Raw genomic sequence first — 13,889 nt, forward strand, 5'->3', positions numbered from 1 at the left:
GAAGAAAATATGATGACAAGATTTGCGGAAAAAAAGACCGTACGAAATTACCTTCAAGTTAAATGCACGTTTCAATTAAACGAAATCCGCAGTGTCGATTTACATGTTGCAGAATCCTCCTCAACATTAAAAATTATATCAAAATATTTCGAAAAGTATGCGGTGTCTCCGAAAGGTAATTCTCTCACTTTTTCTCCCTGTCACTCTTCCCCATGCAGAAATCTTGATATGGGCCTCACAAGGTACTCGACAGTTTTCCCGATCTCTAGTAAGGGCCTTTTCGGGCATCGGTTAAAGAAAAAATAAAACTAATCCTAGGTGGTCACGGTTACAAGCTAGAAAGAAAAGAAATCGATTAAAAAAATACAGAAAAGACTCATTAAGTTCTACATTCTTGGACCTATTGAGCTTAAATTCATTACACATACGTATTTTTCTGTGTACATTTTAGGAAAAATACAACTGACCCAATTGGGGATCAAGACGGCGAACTAGGAAAAAAGATATTTTTTTTAAACTGCGAAAAATGACCCTACACCTCCACTTAACTTCTACAATTATAAATCTATTAAGCTAAAATTTAATTGACATACGTATTTTTACGTGTACAGTATAGGAAAAATATAGCCGGCACAATTTGAGGTCGAAGTTTCGAGCTAGAAAAAAAGATATCGATTTAAAGAAAAAACCGTAAAATGACTCAGTCCCCCCATTTTTACTTCTACAATTTTAGATCTACAGTAAGCTACAATTTGATAGGGGAGAGAGTTGCAAAACCAGGTACCTTTTTATAATTCCCGGTTAACAAAGAATCTATCAAACAAATTAGTTCAAGTCTCGTTTAAAATTCTTCCTTGAACATTAGAGAATGAAAAAATCAGGTCGATGGTAGGAAAAAAAATTTTCGACCAATTTCAACCAGGTTTTTCAATAATATACAAAGTACCTGGTTTTACCCCGATGGTTGAGCAGAACCGGGTACTGTTAAAAAAACATAAATCATAGAATTTTCTTTAACTTTTTATTAAATTATTATATATCACTTACATTATAGAAAAAATTAATATTCAATAGATTTAATCAAAAAAATTGTATTTACAATTAAAAACAGCAGTTAAATCTTTCAAAAGGAAAATTTTAATATTGTTATTAATTTTATTCGTTTGTAATCTAAAATCACAAATAAAATTATTTTTTTCACTGTTGCACGACTTATAAGTTCATTTTTCACATATTGGAAAATAAGTTGAATCTTATACATAGTGTAATGCACTTGAATATACTCGGTTTTGCCCCACCGTTTGATACCCGGTTTTGCCCCGCATTGCATTTTTTAACAAAATGTACAATTTGTAACATATTGTTAATAATTTAACAATCACTACTAAAGATAATTACTCTGTTACGTTCCGAACTAGGCGTGGTTTTTAAATAAAATGAATTTTATTTACTTGAATGTAATAAGGCTGATTAATCAGGTTGGTAAAGCCTGATATTTATTTTTATGTAGGATCGTGGTCACTTGTCAAAACTACGGGTTTTGCGTTACAATAACAAGTCAAATATTCCCTTTTATAACATTTATTGATTAAATAATTATATAGTAATTATTATACAGTAATTATACAAGTTTACAATTCTTTTACTTACTTTTAGCAATGAAGTCGGATAAATCGATGATTATAGCTTAGTCGTTATAATTGGTTTTGATTTGATTTGAAATAGTTCGTTTTGGTTGCACTTGTGTAACTTTAACGACTTAAATTGTTTTATAACTATTTAAAGAATTGCAATATTCTTTATTGTTATCTCTCGTCACTCGCACCTTTGATAGGAATGAATTTTATAGCAGGTGTAAGAGAAGCAACATATACTAAATTGACAAATTTAGAAAAAGAGATAATGCAAGATTTCTTTAGTATTTATAGTTATAAATACGACAGTTATTTCTATTAAATTATTGATTCTAAGTGTTAATTTGCTTCTCTTGCACCTATTGGCTATCAGGAAAGAACTATGTTCTAAGTGAAAAGTCAAATTAACTTGCACCTATTGGCTATCAGGAAAGAATACAATAATTAGGGCGAAAGTAAACTGAAGGGTCGCTCTACGATGTTAGAGATTGCACCGGAACTTTTGACAAGCTTTATGGAAAAAGCTCTTGTTTATATACTAGTTCGATTATGCTAATTAGTGGGAGAAATGTCATATTATTGGGGAAGGGGTGATCTATAAATAGAATCACTTTCCTTATATGGTAATGATCTACATCGCATGTATGACATTGAATTTTCTTCTTTCTGAATTCTCTCTTTTATTTGCTGACAATGGGCTTTTGAAGATCATATTACACTTGGATCTTCACAACCTTCGCATTCTTCACGCGCATAAACAACAAGCTCGAACTTGCTTCACATTTTGCTTACATATATCCTATTTTTAGCTTTTCAACTTTCTGAACTTTTATGGTGAAAACGAATGTCATATCTCTTTTGATATCGATTTCGTTTTCACATTCTATCCTAGCAATATATACATAAGTAAATACATTAAAATAAGACATATAGTTTAAGTATTGTAAAATTATCATAGAAAAATGTCTTATTTTAACGATAATTTTAAGGAAAATTAGGGAAAATTGTTACCGGGATGTAACAGTCTCCCCCCCTTAGATTTTTCATCGTCCCGATGAAACTATTTCCAGTTGTCGCAAATACATGATTATAAGACTGGAATTTTTGAAATTGAGACTATCTTTTATAGTCCTTACGCTTACTGACCTACATTCATTGTGACATTGATATCCCTTGAATTTATCTGTAGTAGCTAATGTGAAGACAAAAATGATGATGTGACATCGAAATGAATTTACAATGTTGTGATGCGTGTTTGTGTATTCAAAGTGTTATGGCTATCTTCTTGAGGTAGGTATGAATTTCTTCTTTCGTGGTACAGTTAATGACCTCTTGTTTGTTGTGTGCGTATATCAGAATTGTTTAGATCAGCACTTTTCATCCCTTTAAGATGCAGGAGGTCCGAAGATCTTGTCAGTTTGCTTGCATTTACCATGGAGAAACAATCAACAACCGTCAATAGTGAGTAAATGCGGAAACAGTGTTGTGTTGATATATGTAGTTATATTAGTTTATTTCAAATTGTTTGTCTTTCTTTTATAGTGCCTGGTGATAAAAAATGCAGCTCGAGTTTGGTGTATTACTTCCTATCTTTACAAGGATTAGCGGCTTCCGTATATTATGCCGCAGAGGAGATTGAGGTGTTAGAGGGTCAATCCAGACCTGGTCGTCCTCGCAAAGGTGTAATTAAGGACATTACCATCAGTCCAAAAGTCCGACAGCGGCACATCCAAGGGCTAAAACGTGAATTGAAGGAAAATTCTGGACAGATGACGGCCATGCTCAATTCTTTATTGTAAGTAAAATTTGTTTTGTTTCAGTTTATTATGTTCATAATTAATCAATATGCATGTAAATATATATGTATTCTTCTATTATTTATTTATTTATTTTATTGATATATATATATATATTTTTATTTATTATATATATTTTTTTTTTTTAGTCGTCCGGGTCGTCCTGTTGGATGTTTTTGTGGAGAATGTCAGGTTTCTCCAATAAATAAGCCCAGGGTTTCATCGGAAAATCGTGAGTATAAAATTTTTATTTTATTTATATATATATATATATATATATTTATATAAATTATATTTTAATATGTATAAATTTTGTTGTATGTTCTAGTATCGTCAGAGATTATTGAGATTCCGGTACAAACCCAATCAAGGGTTTGGCCTCGGACCATGGTGTGGATTAATGAAGGTTCATCATCAGGGCTTGTTGAACCGCAACCTGGGCCTTCTTCGAGGCCAGACCCTTTGGCCATTGGAGAGCCTGCTCCTAAACTATGGAGGCCGTTTGACGATTCAATTCAAGAGCCTAGACCTGGTCCTTCTAGGGAGAATTCCCTAATTAATTCGGAGGAGCATAATCCTGGTCCTGTGTGGTGTTTAAAGCCAAATGCAGAAAAAAATGAAGAATCGGTGCCAATAACGTTATGCGTGTGTGGAGAATGTTCTCCATAAATTTTCAATTTTTAATTATTAATTAGTATTTTACGTGCATATACTTCTTTTTCCCTTTTTTTTTTTTTTTATTATGTATTTTTTTTTTTTTTATTTTTTTGTTATGTATCCTTTTATATTTTGAATGTGTGTGTGAGTTTACTTTTGTAGTGTGAATGAGAGAGTGTTTTTTTTAATAAATATTATAATAATTTTGTAAAATTTATTTTACTTTAATTTCACCATCCTTGTCTTCCTTATATAATGTATCCCTTTTTTTTTTTTTTTAATAAGCTTAATATTATTCTTTCTTTAATTTATATGATTTATTATTAATATTATAAATTACATGATTATTTTGTTTTTGCCTTTAAATTTTCTTATATAAATTATTAATATATACACATATATATATATATATATGTATCCTTTTTTTTAAAACTTTATTAATCATTTTAATTATTTTAAATTTAAAAAAAAATTTTTTTTTTTACATACAGTTTTAGATATATATACATATATATAGATAAAAAACAATATTGTTAGGTGTTGGGGCCATCGATTTATTGATTAAATCGATGAATCCAACGCGAAATATTCATATTTAGAACTAGGGAAGAAGAATGCGCTCGGAGGTAATTTCTGCGAGTACGCTATGGCAGCCATGCACGGTGCGACAAGATGGCGAGTCTAGCTACTCGGCCGTCGCTTGGCATGAGAAGGAAGGCGTGGGACCCAGCGCGCGGGAGGCGTGGGCCTCGCCACTCCTCCGCGCATCGAGTACCTTCCCCCATTCTCATGCTTGCCTGATACTCAAGGCTCAACTCGAAGCCTTTATTTTGCATTTATTTATAATTGTTTATTAGTTTAAAATTTTTATATTAGTATATTTCAATAAGCTATACTTAGTTTTATTATAATTAAAGCGTTTTAATTATTTTAAAATAAATTTGTTAACTAATGTTATATATATGATAACTAAAATTAGTTTATTATTATTAATTTTTTTGATATTAATGTTGAATATTTAATAACAATTCATTATTATTTATCTTAATCTTTACTGTCACTTTTACTTTAAATTACCAAATTTATTATTTTATTAATTACAATATGGTAATATTTTAATTATGTAATTCAACATAATAAACAATAAAATTAATAATGCTTCTATTATTTATTTACTTGGTTATATTTTCATGCAAACAAGCGCATATAATAAACAATATAAATGTTCATACATAATTGCATTGTTTTATTGTTTATTTATTAATTAATTGCAATTGTTAATATAATAAAGCACGATATATGTATAGTTTATTAATGATTTTGTTTTTATTATTTTATTATAGGTAAAATATATATATGATTTATTCTTCATCATTTAATAGCAGTGTAAATTTTAAATTCAAATTATTTTACCGCTATTCAATGATGAGTGTTATATAGGCGTATGTGAAATAGAAGCTGGAGGTATTGGCAGTGTTGTTAAAGGTTTGCATGCATCCAGCAGGCGGCCATCGCTGTGCAACATGCGCACTTGGAGAATAGCTTCACTCTCCGGTCGATGTATGTGATCGATGCGTAAGCTTTAAGGCTGTTTTACGTTGCCTTTGCTGCGTCGTTCTACGTCTATAAAGGATGCCTCACATTGTTCTTGTTATTTTATTGTCTTAAATTCTTCAAAATTTTTCTGATTTTGATAACTGTCTTCCCTCCTTAGATTTCACATTGTCCTCAATGTGTGTTGAAGCCAAAATTGTTTGATATTTCTTGGTCTATTATGCGTTTGGTTGATTTTCTCTCCTTCTTCTTCTCATTGCTATAATCTTATAGCAAAAGTATAGGTTTTTCAGCACTATTATTAATATAATGAATATTAATAGCTTAAATGCTATTGATATGTATGTTGTGGCGTCATTTATTATTCCTAGGAATGGAATCTCCATCTGTGGAATAAAAATTTTTTTTTTTATTTTAGTTATATTTTTTTTTTTACAATAAAATTTTAAAATAAAGAGGAAGGAAGAAGGCGACCGCCAAATCCCCTTCCTTCTTTTTTCCTTCGTCTTTCTTTTAATTATTTTTTTTTTTTGATTATTTATTTCATCTTATGTACAATAAATTATTTATTTTCAAAATATTTTGTTAATTTTATGATTATAATTATTATTTATACTAGATATAGGTTTATAATTTATTTTATATAAATAATGAATAAAAATTTTTTTTTTTTTTTTTTTTTTTTTTTTTTTTTGAATATGTATTAATATTATTATGATTATATAGTTATTTAATGATATAATTATTAAAATGTTAATCAGTAATTAATAAAATATTATGATAACATTCATTTTTAATAATGATAATGTAATTAGACATAAGATTATTATATAATAAGGATAATTAAATAATATGACTATTATGGAATTATTACATATACAATAATCAAAGTGATTATTGTTTAATTGTCATATTATTAAATACTATTTAATGCTTTTTTGTAGGGGATGGCAATTCCCAAAAATCATCAGTTTCGTCATAGTTGTTTTCGTCTGGTTTTTGTATATTATTTAAAAAACGTTTGTTTCGTATTACGCCGTGACATTGCTCTTTTAAATGTCCCCTTGAATAACAAAGTTCGCAGCAATTTTCCCACTTATATAATTTTAATTTTATTATTGTTGGTTCTTGTCTTGACATTACATATGTCGAATTGGTGATCATTTTTGGTTTTTCTTCTTCACTAAAGTAATAAATCTTATTTAAATGTTCTAGAATCTTTCGAGCTGCTGAATGCTCAGAGTCTCTAACTTTGCAACATCCGTCCCCTAATACAATGAAAGTATTATTATTTTTAGAGTCTGTCACAGTGCACCTAACTTGCCAGGGTTTTTTATATGAAGGGCCTGTGCCCGGTTCTATAATATAAATGGGTTTATTAAGATTATATTCGGCAGTTAGTTCCTCAAGAATTCCCTTAGGGTAAGCAATTGATGAAATATCCCCTTTTGGGAAAATGAAAGCTCCAATTAATTCTCCTTGTAGAGGTGCAGTGAATAGGAATGATTCAGTCATCTAAAACAGGAAAATTATGTTATTAACCTATTCATAAGCAATTTTTAATTTATCTACATGTTTTTGAAACCTTTGTCCATCTTCATTTATTAATATTACATTATTTTTATCCAATATAGCCACAATTCTGTATGGACCATGATAACAAGGATCGAATTTTCTTTTCATTCCTTCTTTTATTACATAAGCTTTATCTCCTACTTTTCCTAAAAATGGTTTCATTAGTTTATCGTAATTTTCTTTTGATTTTAATTTAGCATTTATTAAATTATTTGCTGCTAAGATTCGAATTTCATTTAATCTGGTTATTAATTCTGATAAGTATGAGCCATATGTTTCTAGTTTTTCTTGTTCAGGAAATGAGCTAGGAGTACGGGCTATTTTACCGAAAACTAACTCATATGGAGTGAAATTAGTAGCTTCATGTACTGAAGTATTATATGCAAACATAGCAAAAGGAAGTAATCTATCCCAATCATCATAATCTTTAGCATATTGTTTTATATAATCTGCTAAAACAGCGTGACTTCGTTCTAAAGATCCATTTGTTTGAGGCCTATAACCTGATGTCGTGACTTGTTGTACTTCAAATAATTTTGATAATTTAGACATTAACTTTCCTATAAATGAGGTGCCTTTGTCAGTTAATATTACTTTTGGTGCTCCATATACTGAAAATAATTCTTTTGCAACAGTATGAGCGATTGTGGTTGCAGAAATATCAGGTATTGCAACAGCTATGCAGTATTTAGATAAATGATCTTGCATAGTTAGGATATGACAATTTCCATCTGGGGTTGTTGGTAATTTACCTACAGTGTCAAGAGAAACTTTATCAAAAACGTCTAAAGGAGTATCAGTAATAAGCATTGGTTCTCGGGTTTTAATACGTACAAGTTTTTGAGATTGGCATGTTATACATTTTCTTACAAATTCCGTTATTTCATCTTTCATTCGAGGCCAATAAAATCTTTCTCTTATTCTTCTATATGTTTTTGTAATGCCTTTATGTCCTGCTATTTTGCTTTTGTGGTATTCACTGATAATATCGTTTCTAATTTCTTCTTTAGGTACTACAACTTGTCCATGACAAATAGTAATTTTAATATTACTGTCTTCAAAAATAGAATTGATAATTTGTATTAACTCTCCTCTAGGTAATTCATCGGTAAAGTCTCCATGTCTAGATATTCTTACTTCTTCTGTTTTTTCGTGGTAAAGAAGACTTTTTAAATTACGTATTCCTGCAATGATATCTTCTTTTATTAAAGGATCAAAATGATTTTCTTTTATTATTAAGGTGTAAATTTTGTATTTTCCTCGTGGTGTTACAAATATTTGTCCTTTAATAGGATTTTTAGATTTCATTTCTTCGGGATCTATTACTCCTATATCTATTAAAAGTCTACTTATAGGTGAAATGAATTCGCAATCTGCTGACAAGAAATGAATATAATTACTTCGATTATATGTTAGGTTTTCTCTGCTGCTCGTTATATTAGAATTTCTTTCATTTAATTTGGAATAATTTATGGGTATTTCTGGAGGAATACTTGATAATGATGTTTTAATTTTCGATTTATTAAATGTTTTCTTTGTATCTTCCTTTTCTTGTACTTCTATAATTTCCTCTTCAGAATCTGTTTCATTATTTGAATTATAATAAGGTGTAGATACTGCCGTAGGGTTGTTGAATTGCATGGGTGTGTTTATTTCCTGTAAATTTGGTTTAAAGGTTACTTTTCTTTTTTTAAACTTTCTTTTTCTTCGTTTCAGTGGCGTTTGAAAGTACATCTCCTCTATTATGTCTTCATTATTAATTGAATCTTCATATTCTGAGTCATAAATTTCTAATTCTTCTTGATTCATGTCGTCCTTTTCTGAGTCAGAATTTTGGAGTATTTCTTGTTCATTGTCCTGCCATATGGATTCACCTTTAGCATAATCCCAATAAAAATCTAATTTTTCTGAAAATTCAGCATGATCTCCTGTAATACATTCATTAGCTGCTTTGTGTATAGCTTCATCATCATCTCCATCGGAATTAGTTCGCCAATTTCTGGGTGATAAAGAGGTATCTGCTAACCAATCTTTATGCTGTGCTAAAGAATCATTAAATCGTGATATCGATTGTTCTAAATTTTCTGCAATTTTGGTTTTAGTTAATTGTAATGCTTCTTCTTCTACTTCAGAACTTTCTTCAGTTATATTTATCGGTGGGTCTATGTTAGTTATGAGCTCCATTTCTTGCTGTAGAATCAAATCATTTTTAATAGGTAATTCTGGAGGTGCACTTTTTGGTCCAGGGGGAAGTTTTAATGCAGCTGGTGGAAGTTTTAAACTAGGAAGTGTACTTCTACTAGCCTTTTGAATAGGGGGATTAATGTTTTCAATATCCACGTCCTCGGAATTCTCACTTTCCGTTGGTTTTTCTATTAATTTTGTTCTGGTTTGTGTTGCCCTTCTTGTTGATACTCTTGAGGCAATTGTGCTTAGGTCTAAAGTTTTTGGAGGTTTTAATATCGATTTTGGCTTAAATGTTTTTAATTCCTTTTCAATTTTACTTCCTGTAGCAACAGATGTTGGAGGTGGTTTTATTTTTGAATTTTGTCCAGTTTTGCTTCTTGTGACAATAGATGTTGGGGGTGGTTTTATTTTTGGTTTTGGATTTTTTGTTTGTTTGTTCATTAATATTTTGAATTGTGTATGTTCGGTTTCAAGTGGTTTTTCTTCTTTTGTGTAGACATTTCTAGATAAGGCATCTGCGTTAGTGTTTAATTTACCTGATTTATGTTTAAATTCATATAAATAGTCTCGCAATTTTAATCTCCACCTTATTAATCTTTGACCTGGGTCTTTAATGGTGTCTATCCATCTTAGGGGTTCATGATCGCTGACCAAAGTGAATTTCTTTCCATATATATACGGTCTAAAATAATGGACAGCATATAGAACTGCTAGACATTCCTTTTCTGTTGTTGAGTAATTTATTTCAGGCGCAGTTAACACTCGAGAGAGATAGGCAATAGGTAGATCAAATCCATCCTTTTCTTGACTTAATACAGCTCCTATAGCGAAATCTGAAGCGTCTGTTGTCAATGTGAAAGGCTTATCGTAATCAGGATATTGTAAAATGGGTGCCTTACATAATGCTGCTCTTAATTCTTTAAAGCTGTTATCTTGTTCTTTGTTCCATTCGAATTTTACATCCTTTTTTAATAAATTAGAAAGAGGTTTTGCCTTTCCTGAAAAGTCTTTTATGAATCTCCTGTAGTATCCTGCTAATCCTAAAAATTGTTTCACATTTCTTGGTGTTTTTGGTATTGGAAAATTTGCTACAGCTTCAATTGTTTTTGGATTAGGTTTTACTCCTTCATTACTAATTATGTGTCCTAAATAAGCAACTTCTTTGAATAAAAACTCACATTTTTCCGGTTGTAAAGATAAATTTGCATCCTTTAATCTTTGCAATAATCTTCGAATCTTCTTACCATGTTCTTCCAAGTCTTTAGCAAAAATCACAATATCATCTAAGTAAACAAATAGTTCTACACCTTGTAAACCTAATAATACTTGGTCCATTAATCTCTGGAATGTTGCTGGTGAATTCTTTAGTCCCATGGGCATTCTGATATATTCGTAATGTCCATGCGTTGTGGAAAATGCCGTTTTCGACCTATCTTTTGGATCTAACTCGATTTGATGAAATCCGCTAGCTAAATCAAAAACTGAAAAGTATTGGGCATTGCCCAAATTTTCGACTATTGAAATAATGCTGGGTAGCGGATAAAAGTCGCCCACAGTCTTCTCATTTAGAGCTCTGAAGTCTATTACTATCCGCCATTTTTTCTTTCCAGTTCCATCTATTTTCTTCGGTACTATTAACAATGGTGAGTTATATGGAGAGTTTGAAGGTCCTATAGCACCTTCTGTTATCATTCTATCGATTACTTTATCAATTTCTTCTTTCTGCGATGGTGAAAATCTATATTGTTTAGTGTGTATTGGTATTTCATCATTAGTGTGTATTTTGTGTTGTACTAAATGTGTAGGTGTTAACTGTTCACCAGGAAGGTGAAAACTTTCTGGAAACTCATTTATGATTTCTATTACGTGTTGTTTTTCTTCGTCATTTAGGTGTTCTAACCTTAAATTTTCAATTACAGCTGAAGCTCTATCTTCAGGAGGTATAAACTCGTCATCTGTTTCATATTCATCTGAATCTTCGCCCGGTAGTTTGTAGAATTCAAAGGGTATTAATTCTTGTGGAGGTATTTCAACTTCGATATCTTCCGATGTGGTGTTAATTGCAAAAATATGACATGTTCCATCGTTATTTGTTACTATTGCTTCGCCTATTAATAATCCATCTGTAGTTTTTACTAATGGCAGGTATCCTTGTTTTAAATTAGTATTTAAAACCTTAACAGGTATTATCTGTTTAGTTCTGGCTTTGATTATTAAATTTGGATTTTTTATGATTTTATTATTAATTAAATTTTCTCTTGCTAGGGATGATTCTATATCGGTAAATAGTATTGGTTTTATAGGATTAGAAGCTGTTACAAGTGTATTATGCCAGAAGGATATTTCTACCTTTTCTTGTCGAAGATATTCCCTTCCTAATATACCATCTGATTCTATAGGAAAATCGGAAGGTACTACTTGAAAAGTAATTAATTTGGAATCTATTTCTATTTTTACGGTTCCTAAAGTAGATGTTTTTATAGGAGTTATTCCAGTTATTTGTATTGCTTCATCCTGTTTGACTTCTAAATCTGGTTGTAATACACATAATTTAATTAAATTTACATCTGCTCCAGTATCTACTAATAAAAGTGCTGTTGTTTCCAAGAAACTAGGGGAATTTATGGTGATTACTGGGGATTCTCGATTATTTTTGGCGTGCAAGATTGTTCCATTTTTCTCAAAATTCTCACGCTTGTAGGACGCTCCTTTTGTTCCACACTCGTCGTCGCGTCCGTTCGTCGAGGGATGTTGGAGTTTAAATGATCCTTTTCAGAAGGTTTAGGAGATTGCGCACGAGGGGGCGTTCTATTCCCTTCGTATGGTTTATCGTTGTGCATTTGTGGTGATGAAGAATGAGGAAAATAAGGGTAAGGATTATAAGGAACATATGCATTTGGAGGATAATGATTTGGGTGTTGAAAGTATGGTTGTTGATGACTGGTAGATGATTGGTATGGTTGATATGGATTTTTCAATATACCAAAAGGAATAGGAGATTGAGCATGATGTCTCATTGCTTCATTTGGATGAGCAAATCGTACTCTAGGACTAGGGCTTCGTTCTCTGGAACCATAATCACTTGATTGAGAATTTCGTGAATAATGATATGCATTATATTCCGCTTTATGATACTGATGTCGGGTTTCAAATTCCAAAGCAAATTTTAATGCTTCTTCAATAGTTGTAGGATTTCTAGCTTCTAGAATACTAGACATACCATCTGGTAAACCTCGGGTGAATGCTTCTAATGCACATTCAACTAAGGGTTCCATCATAGTATTTGATCTTTCGACACCATATTTATCTTGAAGAGCAGCCTTAGCTCCTGCCATCAAAAGCAATATTTTGTCGTAAAACTCACTAACGTTATCATTTCGGCCCATACGAATTGTAGATATTTCTTGTAGATACCATGTATATGACTTGCGATGAGCAAATCTTTGTTTTAAATGTTGGATTAGTTCGTCTATGGTATTAAAATTCTTACCTTGTATACTATCTCTAGCTACACCTTTTAATCTGGCAAGAATTGCCTTTAAATATTGTTTTTCACAATTAATAGGAATATTAGACTCACCATTTATTATATCTTCTATAAAATCTCTTACAGGAATGTTTTTACCATCATAAAAAGGAATATTCATTATGCCCTGTTGCAACGCAAAACACTCAGCCATTGATGTTATCATGGCATCATTTAAAGTTCTATCAATATTACCGGATAAATTACTTGTTTGTGGTCTATCTGTAGCCATGATTATAAGTTTACTAAAAACGGAAGGAATAATTAAAATATTTCGTTAATTATATCAAATGAAAATGGTAACCCTAAAATTCCAACAATATTAGAATTACTCTCACTATTAATAGTTTGGAATTCTAAAACTGTGTAATTGATGCAAACTTTTGCTTCTCCGATAGTGTTGATTGTACTATCTCTTAAGGAGTATTTAATTATGCGATTTATTCCTAAAAAGGGAATTAATTCACTTTCTTTAATTAAATTGATTGGTAAAGATGGATCAAGTATGAATAAACACTCGTGATCCTTAAAGAAATATGATTCCAAAAGAATTTTTGGATATAATTGATTATATTTTTCAATAAAATGAAAGTATGAGTTCATAGGGGAATACGGATAATGGCGGCTTGGAACCGTATAGCCGTATTGCTACTAGGGAGTTTTAGTGTTATCGGACTATTGTCTGTCTGACACAACTCGTCTTGTACTACTTACGGACCAACGCACTTGGCGCTAGACAGTAGTGCGAGAGTATAAAATCAAACTTTCGCGCCTGTTTGCAACTGCAACCTCTTATGTTAGTATATTCGCCTGATATCTTTTCTCAAGGGGGCTTTACGTAAACTTAAATTTCTCTCAAATTTTGGGAATCTAAAATTTTTGTTTTTGTCCTATCGATTAGTTATATTAAAAAGAATGATCCTGTGAAATTTGAAATTTTTGTTATGATCAATGTCGAAA

General features: G+C 31.0%; 1 protein-coding gene across 1 annotated transcript; it reads left to right on the forward strand.

The window, feature by feature from the left end:
- Nucleotides 1–1,846: 1,846 nt before the first annotated feature.
- Nucleotides 1,847–4,099, forward strand: LOC127288495 (uncharacterized). The gene is made up of 3 exons (XM_051315969.1): nt 1,847–3,429; nt 3,580–3,662; nt 3,759–4,099. The coding sequence occupies exons 1-3, from the start codon at nt 3,104–3,106 to the stop codon at nt 4,097–4,099; spliced, it is 750 nt and encodes a 249-aa protein (XP_051171926.1). The 5' UTR covers nt 1,847–3,103.
- The last annotated feature ends 9,790 nt before the right edge of the window (nt 4,100–13,889 follow it).

The sequence above is a fragment of the Leptopilina boulardi genome, unplaced genomic scaffold, assembly GCF_019393585.1.
Source record: "Leptopilina boulardi isolate dan_hultmark-lab unplaced genomic scaffold, ZJU_Lbou_2.1 LbouV2_390, whole genome shotgun sequence".
NCBI classification, from domain to species: domain Eukaryota; kingdom Metazoa; phylum Arthropoda; class Insecta; order Hymenoptera; family Figitidae; genus Leptopilina; species Leptopilina boulardi.

Bases quoted from the DNA above. Each gene is read 5' to 3' on its own strand.
- LOC127288495 (XM_051315969.1), top strand. From the start codon at position 3,104: ATGCGGAAACAGTGTTGTGTTGATATATGTAGTTATATTAGTTTATTT. The intron at 3,430-3,579 runs GTAAGTAAAATT...TTTTTTTTTTAG, and splicing joins GCCATGCTCAATTCTTTATT to TCGTCCGGGTCGTCCTGTTG. The intron at 3,663-3,758 runs GTGAGTATAAAA...TGTATGTTCTAG, and splicing joins CAGGGTTTCATCGGAAAATC to TATCGTCAGAGATTATTGAG.